Source organism: Anneissia japonica, unplaced genomic scaffold, assembly GCF_011630105.1.
Source record: "Anneissia japonica isolate Jap-2015-1 unplaced genomic scaffold, ASM1163010v1 scaffold288007_len99971_cov104, whole genome shotgun sequence".
In the NCBI taxonomy this organism is placed as follows: Eukaryota; Metazoa; Echinodermata; class Crinoidea; order Comatulida; family Comatulidae; genus Anneissia; species Anneissia japonica.
In genome coordinates, this window is record NW_022707491.1 from 31383 (window position 1) to 40942 (window position 9560).

At 33.3% G+C, this 9560-nt stretch overlaps 1 protein-coding gene across 1 annotated transcript in view; it reads right to left on the reverse strand.

The window, feature by feature from the left end:
- Window positions 1-7639: 7639 nt before the first annotated feature.
- Window positions 7640-9560, reverse strand: part of LOC117106373 — a 4982-nt gene continuing 3061 nt past the window's right edge. The window contains exon 2 of the mRNA XM_033247747.1: window positions 7640-7704. Coding sequence (XP_033103638.1) covers window positions 7640-7704 — 65 coding nt within the window. The remainder of the gene's footprint in view (window positions 7705-9560) is intronic.

Genomic DNA, 9560 nt, shown 5'->3' on the forward strand with positions numbered 1-9560 from the left:
GCCCCATGACGATGACGGTGCAAGTAATATGAAAGCAGATGCTAGGGTTTAATAAAATAACATTAAGTTGTTATTACCTTAAAAACGGTTTCGACCAATCCCTCCCTTTTCAGTTCATGTAATAGGATTGATGTGACGTGTCGTTGTGTAGTGGTGCTATATATTGGTATACGTTGGTTTCCTTATTCACGACTAAGTTTCAACAATAAAAGAATTTTATTGTGTTTACAACTATTGGTGGCAGTATTCACACATTTGTGGAATTACTACTGCTGACTACACAACGACACGTCACATAAACCCTATTACCTGGCCGGATAGGAGCCGAAACCGTTTTTAATGTAATAATAACTTTATTATTTTATTATAAAGTTTAGGAAAAAAATTTGAAAAGTTGCCTAGAAATCACTTTATAAGGAGTGGAATATTAGAAGCAATCACCTATGCAATGTCTTCATTGACACCATCTGGTCGCCCCCTGCTTGGATGTCATTTGTGTCCGATTCTTATATGGAAATGGCCGCCAAATATATTGAAATGTACATCTGGTATAATAATGTTAACAATGTAGACACTACGATTTTTTCTTTTTCAATTGCAGACATGTAAGGAAGTGTTAAAAATCTGTAAATTACACCTTCGTTTTATGTCCCATTCATATGCAAATTCTTTAAAATATGCAAATTATGGGTAAAATTATAGCGTTCTATAACTTTGTAACCAGTGGTCACAGAAACTTGATTTTTATTTTAAATAGTTCAGAACATTCGTGTTTTCTATTCACTCTAATAAAACGTTTGCTTGAAAACTGACCAGAAATGTCAGATTTTAACTATGACCCTGTGGTTTACAGGAAATTTCCATCGCCTCAACCACTGTCTTTTAATAATTCATTTTGGTGTCAAATTGGAGGGAGTGCATGTTTCTGTTCACCGTAAACCAAGGTAATAAGGACTTTTCGATTTGAGTGGACGTGGACGGCTTTCACGTCCGCTTGAGTGGAAAATCCGAGCAGTCGACTGGTACTTGTCCACTGGTTATCTGAACGTTTCGATTTAAGTGAACGTCCATGTTGACACGTCAGTGAACTTATGACCTTGTGATCTGGGGTTTCCCCGTTTTCGCACGCGCTATTCGAATACACTGGCCGTGGTATCTTACTCAACACTCAGGTACTGTAGTCTACGCAGCTCAACATGGCAAATTTTCATCGGCTTCGCGAATCCCTTAATGGTATATCCATGGGGTATTTAGGGCAGGGAGTTGTAAAAACATAAATCTCCCTGTTGAGGGTGCACCTCTCCTTCTTTGTTCAATATAGGATTTTTTTTTCTTTTTAATAGATCACTGAAAAATTATTTCCTTTTTACTGGATACGACTGGCCTGACTGAAGACTGGCGGCCTCGCCTAGCCTAGCATAGGCTTAGACTCCCTTGGCCTAGCTAATAGGCTGATTAATTTAATTACCTAATTATCCACTGAATTTGATCTACAATAATGGATAATTCTATAGTTTGCAAATAGGACATAACTTAACCGTAATGCTATTTACTTCCATCCCCAGTAGAAGATAATTTTGCCAAATTGAGAAGCACCGCGACATTGTCCTCCATCATAAATCAAAAGTTTGCAGTGATATGACGTCATACGTCTACTTGTTATCGTCAAAACGCTGCTGAACACGTTCTCAAATTTGGCAGTCGTCGTGTTAGTCGACTTGACGCATGCGCAAGTCATCAAAACTACGTCATAGGTTATCTGTCGACATAATGGACGTGCAAATCGAAAACTCCTTATTAGAACGAGGAGTACATACGAAAAATCACACCTCCGTCATGTCTGTTAATATGCTAATTAGCTAAAACATGCAACTTAGGGTAGAATTATAGGATTCGATAATTTTGTAACCAGTGGTCACTGAAACTCGGTTTTCGTTATAAATAATTCAAAACATTCATGATTCTAATCACTTTAATGCAACATTTGCTTCAAAAATGATCGATCGGAAATATCAGATTGGACCTATCACCAATGCTTTGCAGAAAATGTCCATACCTCCACAACTACTGTTTTTTAGAGAATTACTTTTGGTGCATGCATGTTTCTATTTGTTCTAAAAGAACGTTTTTCTTTTTCTCCTTAAGATGACATAAAACACCAACTTTGACCTATGACCCTATGCATTACAGGATTTATATGTTATGACTGCTTTTCCATAGAGAATTGGTTTTGCTCTCAAATGGTATAATAACTTTAAATACATGTTTCAATTCACTGAAAAATACACTTCTCTCTTGACACTTCACCCAACAGGTCACATTGTATTTCTATGTAACTCCATAATGACTGGTCGTAGAAAATTTATGTTTTTATCTGACCAGTTGTTGACCAGTTTTTTACACTGTAATATTTCTATCTAAAGAAGAAGTTATTGTTTTTAAATCAGGACTATCCCCTTTTCAAATTGTATACAAGAAATATATGTGATGTACCCATATGTAGACATGGTTATGTCCTATCACACACAAAAATTCACATGTATTTATTACATGAAATACAAATGAAAAGAAAATGAATGAAAGAAAGAAAAGAAGATGAATGAATTCATGGTCTTAAATTTGTAAAATGAAAATGGAAAGAACGAAAATAGTGAAAGAAAGGTAAAATTCGAAATACTGTTTAGAAAAAATTAAAACAACAATAAACCAATATATGTAATCTTCTACAAACTAGGTAACTCATGGGTATGTTTGTGGTAATAAAAAACAAAATCAAGGAAATTAAAAGAAATGAACAAGAGCGTGAAAGAGAGGTAAGACGATTGAAGCTAATAAATATACAAAATTGAATTATATTCACAATAAACAGTATTACTAATAATTATACAATCATGCTAAATCTGTAAATGTTATTTAGTTTACACATTTTGAAGAAAAAGAGAATGTTTAGCTAAGTTGAAAGAAAAGAACAAATATACCTTCTATGATTGTTGATTATAGTCTAGTTTAGAATAATATACTCTTTTATAAGCCTATTCATATCACTTATCCTACTACCAGTTAAGAGAACTTCACTGTTAATTAATGAGTTACAAATAAAATCAACAGCTAAAATGAAAACAAAACATAGAACCAGAGCTTCCTTTCTCATTATTGAATGAAGTCAGAAAAAGTCAGATAGTATATACAGTATCTATATCAATATCTATATATATAATATTATGTAATAAGATAGAGGTTGTGTCTCTGCTAGTAGTAGTTGGTAAATTTAATATCAGAATTTACTATAACCAAATGTTATCAAAAAGCAAAAAGGAGGCATGGCAAGTGAATACCAATAGATAATAATGTATATATGCCTAATTTAGTGTGGATCATTTATAAAGTCAGAAAACGTTATAATATATATATATATACCTTCCAAGCATATGCCAGTACCTATTTATTCTGCTGTGTAGAGACTGTCTCTTATACACATCTAGATGTGTATAAGAGACAGGTCTACACTACCAAATATTATATAATAAACACGTTGTAAAAAAAATAAACGTTTCAAAATGCGGAATCCCAAGTGTTTATATCACTTGGCCTCTTAGCTAAATTAGTAAATTGTTACATTAGCACAAATAAAAACATACATGTTCTGAACAATTTGATAAAAAAAAAATTAAGTTTCTGCAACCAGTTGTTGCAGAGACATTGAAACTCAACATATTGTACCCCTAATTTGCATATTTTTACAATTTTGCATATGAATGTGACATATTACAGACGTTTAATTTTTAGAATGCAATCGCTTCATTGCATTACAGTGAATAGAAACATGCATCCGATCAATTTGAAACCAAGATGGATTCTCTAGTGACAGTAGTTATGGAGATATAGAAATCCTGCAAAATATCAGGTCATAGGTCAATTCAGGTTAGAGGGAATATAAACATGACTGTTCTGAAAGTATTTAAAACAAAAATCCATCAATGTTTTCACAGCTACCTACTTGCACGCACAGCCCCTTTCCTAAATATCCGGTGTAGTGAACTTCTCCGCCCTTTATGAGTCTATATCTATATCAGGTTTCTATTATTTTATGACATTTACTTTAGGCTTTTGTATCGTTGCTAAGCCCTTTTTATTATTTGCGGTCAATTTTTTCTGTATTTTCATTTTCCGAGTTTTTATGTACTCTCGTTCTGTTTATATTTTCGTCCCTTACCGTACCATGTTTCAATTAGTAGGCCTACATGATGATGACATATAGTCAAAAAACAAATGCAACAACTTTGTTTGATTTATAAAACAGTTGCGTAAGTGAAAATAAAATAGGCCTATTAGTTAACTGATATTCATTGTTTGCGAGCGAAGCGAAACAATATGATTTCAAACTTACGGTTTTTCAGCGCCTGCTGGAGTTGTGGGTTTAGGAGGTTTGAAGACCGACTGTATTTTGCCACCCCAAAATACAATTTAAAAAAAATAATAGTAAAAGTGGACAACGATTAAGTTTATTTTGGAGTCACATAATTTCCCTGTTGTCAGTTAAAACTCAGTAAAATAATGAAAAATAAGCAAGATTAGCTCGTTGTGGAATTGAACCAGGGACAAAATATTCACATAACTAAGCGAATGCAACTGCCCTATCTGTAGGCCTAGCTAGTATATACCTTCTGATCATAAGTACTAAGCCGAAACGACATGTCATCTGTGATTTTACCTTAAGACTTAAGTCTGGTTTCCTGTCGAAGTAAAAGCCAACATTTATAACATTTGTTCCGATTGGGCGATTCTTACGAATGTTACGACGAGTTGAACAAAAACGAAGTAGTTTTGATTTTGCTGAGCCGCTGACAAATATTATTCTCCGTGACGATTCTTATGCGGAGTTAAAATTGTCTACATCGAACGGTAAATCCTGCCATAACGTTGTTACAGGGCTTTTATGTCAAGTTCATGTTTTTTTTTTGTTTTTTTTTTGCGATTGCAATATGTTAAACATTTCTACTTCCGTCCTAATTCCCTCATTAAAATAATCCGGCGATCGAATTCAAGGACAATTTTGCCGTTCGATTTAACACAATAGCCTATGCATAGTGGGCCTACATATGTTAATTTTCTAACCTTTTTATTATCGATTTTAGTGTTTCATTTTTCAAAACATCACATACGATTATATATGTTAATTGCATCACATATAAAATTATGTTTTCAACAAACATAAAAATTATATCTCCATATACAGTACCGTTGAAAATATTATTTAGATGTTTAAATTTTGTTCAAGTTTAGGTTATTTAATATAAACAGGAGTTAAAATTAAAAGTGAAATGCAATTGGTAAATATAGTTGAAACAATAGAAAATATACCAACTGGCACTACTGTAAAATGTAGGCCTATATGTTTTATTACTTACATTATTTATTTGATATTTCATATTATATATGTTGTATGTCTATAAAATTACAGTATTTTTGTGCAACTATAACACAATGTTGTATGTATCTTGTTAAACATTACAACAGTAAAGTATTTTGTATAATAAATTTAATTAACATTATAAATCTATTTGCAATCCTCATTCTCGATCACTTTCAAAAAAAAAATTAAAAATAAATAAATAAATATGCATTACTGCATTCCAGATCAATAACAATACTCCAGTGATATTTTACGGATGTACAGGCCTAAACGAAAGCTATAAAATTTTACATGCCTTTCCTTGTGTTTGAAAAAAATATATATAATTATATAGATGTGCTTCTTTTTAACTATTTTATTATCAATACGCTATTAAACGAGAGTTCGTGTTTGTCGACAATGTTGTATCATTTCCTCCATGGTTGTATATAGGCATACGTTTCCGCTCATAAAGAATAGTTTGCAACGTAACGTACTCGAGTTCATTCAATAAAACTCGGTTTCCTGTCGTTTCGTGGTCAATTAACATATCACACAGATATTCAACACGACGGTTTACTGTCAAGCATTGTGATACGACACATTTATCGTGAGTTTTGTTGTTTACACAAAACCAACGTTGTGACCGGTTTCCAGTTAAATTTCATAGTTCTTTGCTGACACTTCGCAATCCTAAGAAATTCTTACTTCTTACCGCGACAGAAAACCATATTTTAGCTTGACCTAGTCGGTTTATAGTATTAACCAATGCATTTTCAAACATACATTTCCAAATTAAAAACGAAATAATCATGATAATGGTGTGATGATGAGATGATGATGAAGAAAACCACTATGATTATAACGACGATAGAAAGGGCCACTGTCGGGGTGCAGTGACAGGCAAAATCAGCAGTTTTCATTAGATATTGACTAATTTTAGAGGTTTCTGTATTCAATTATTAGGGAGTAGAGAACCATGAGTCTTTAGGAAGGCTGGCAGATACCATTGGTTATAATGTTCAACTAGAGGACCAATTTGTATATATTATCACGGAACGCATACCCCTAGTAATTGATTACAGTCCCAGCAATTCCCAAATAGCTAACAGACTTAAACAAGGATTTCAATCCCTCAAACTCGATCCCTCCATAAACACCATTTTCAATGATCCCCCAGTAGTAGCCAACCGCCTCCCAATCTCAAATCTATTCTATCTTCATCTTGCTTACTTTCACCCTGTAGGTCCGCTGGTAATACCAAATGCCACAAGCCTAGATGTCAAATTTGTAAATTTATCCCACCGATTGCTCTATTTCTATGCCTCATTCTGGCTGCACTATTCGTCTCCCCTCTCTTAACTGTGATGCTCACTATAATTATAGTCAAAAGTTGCAACACTATGAAGAACTGCAAGTGGGATGGTATAAGCCTTCTTAATAATTTTGAATTTAAAACTACAGGCAGGGGCGGATCCAGAGATGTCCAAAAGTGGGAGGGCCGAAAGTTGGGCTTATCAAGACAATACTGTCCTAGGGGGTCCAGGGGTATGCCCCCGCAAAATGTTTGTGTTCTAGACGCCCAAAAATACCATTTTAGGTGTCTGGGCTATCATTTTATTCTTTTTTTTTTCTTTTACCTCTCAAATAGGGGGGAGGGGGCTGGCCGTTCCCCCTCTCCTAAATCCAATGGTTATAAAATGAAACATGCTTTAGAATCGGATAGACAGAAAAAAGGTTGTTTCTACCTTCTCAAATGTTGCAACATATTAAGAACTGCAAGTGGGATGGTATAAGCCTTCTTAATAATTTTGAATTTACAACTACAGGCTGGGGCGCCCCTTACAGCAGTTTAAGTATGGAGGGTATATGACATTTGACCTGGTTCAGAAAGTGAACAAATTTTAAAAATACCATAGTGTCTTTTGGTGTGCATGAACCAACAAAATACAATGGAATTTTTATGGAAAGGATCACTGTGAAAGTGTCTGATCAACCTGTTCGCCAACATCTACCAGTCTGTGCACATAGAAATGAAGGATACTTTTTTATAATCATTTGTTTTTCTGTCCCAAAGATGGATTTATATAGTCTTACATAAGTTTCTGTACACTAGAAAATCAGATAGTTTAAACAGGAACACTTGAATACAGACCTGAAAATCAAATACTGTTGGACAAAGCAGAATTAGGAATATGCTAAAAGGCTTTCAACCGACACTTGCATATTCCCATGGTAGCATTTTTATCATCTAATGTCTAATCTTTCAATTAAATTTTCATTTGCTCCAAAAGCCATCAGTCGACTATTACCTGCCATACAAGAAACATTACATTTATATTCATCAATATATATTTGCAATGGCCAAACAAATCATAAAAAAATTTAACAATATACCAATGTAGCAGAGTAGTATGAATGGAGGAATTGTTCGCAGAAGACAGATAGACATTTAGAGAATATGGAAGAAGATTTGAAAGGTTCAGTTCTACAAGGAGGCGGTAAGAAGGCTGATTGTTGTATTCCTAAGCGAAATAGATATTTAAGAATGTGATCATAAGACTGAACAATTGGACAAAAAGTGCATGGAGTGAAATATTTAAATCTTGTGTTGTACCATGTATTACCATATTAAGCAAATAGGTGTGGATATGAAGAATATGAAGAGTAATCTTATAGAAGTTTACTGAAAAGATATTCAACACTTATTAAATACGCACCTTCACATTCAAAGAAAACAAGAAAAGATTTTCAGAAACAATAAAAAGAATATATTCAAAAGAAATTCCAAATAGTCTGTCAGGGGTTGAGAAAAACATGAGAATAGCTAGGGACGACAGTGAGTTATCTCAACCATCAGAATATCTGAGCAAAAGATGTAAAGCTATTAGAGAAGTGTCAAGACACAATAGTACACTGTAAGCTACAAAACTGTTGACAAGTCAGATGAAGATATTCTTTAAGCTGCCGAAGAGGAATCGCAATAGACAACCTCCAAATGCTTGTCCAAGAAACAGTGGATCTTTAACATCCAATTGTATATGGCAAAATTAACTTTCATGGTGAATTCTACAATTAAATTGAGTCTTCCTAAGTTGAAAACCATAACTCGTCGTTAAAAGCAAATTTATCATGGATTGCTTTTGTCAGAGTGGTGTTTGAATTTTTTTTTTTCAGAAAGTTAAATTAAGTTGTTTGCTTTACATGCAATGCAGTAAGTTTAACATAATTGAAATAAACCTGGCAACACATGTTTTTATAATAGTCATGTATATAGTAATATTATGGTGACATGAATTAGGGCCTATATTTTATATTATAGCATTTTCCGTACAGTAAAAACATGTATATTTACAATATTTTTCAATGAAAACATGCTGCTTTTTCTGGCAATACAGTAACCTTACAACACATTCCTTAGCATGTTGTTAAACTAGTCAGGTAACTATATTTGTTATGGTTAATTAATTATATTATATTTTATAGCGTTAACTTGTTCAATAAAAATGATGTATATTTATGTTAATTTTCAATAAAAACAATGCTGTTTTCTGGCAATACAGTACAAAATTAAGTTTTAAATTACGTGAAATGAGCCTGGCAACACGTTTCTTAACATGTTGTTAGACTATTTATGTAACTATAGTAACAATATTTTAAAATAAATTTATGTTGATATATAGTGTTATCCATTCAGTAAAAAATGATATATTTTTATTCAAAAAATGACGATTTTTCTGGCAATACCGCATCCACGTGTTTAAATTACCCACAACTTTTATTCTTGATTATTGTTTGGACAACCATTAGAATTTGTTTTGTTTTTTGAACCTATTTAATTTCAGTGCGTAGAGTTCTTATCACGCCATCTTAATCTCTCCGCCACACAGTGTAGCTCACGCAACCACGTTGGACCGTACCACTTTACTTAGAGGGGAATGTTGGGCACCTAATTACAAATAATAAATGAAGTAATATTGTAACATTTTATGTCTTAAATTCATTTTGGTCAGTCACTATATCTGATATATATATTTTAAAGTACTGTATAATCAATAAGAACACTGTATAAAAAAAGTCAAGGAGACAATCTTAGCCAAGACGCTCTATACTATAGTTAGAATTTAGCAAGCCTAGGCCGCCTTTGCCTACATGTATAATGGTCGAG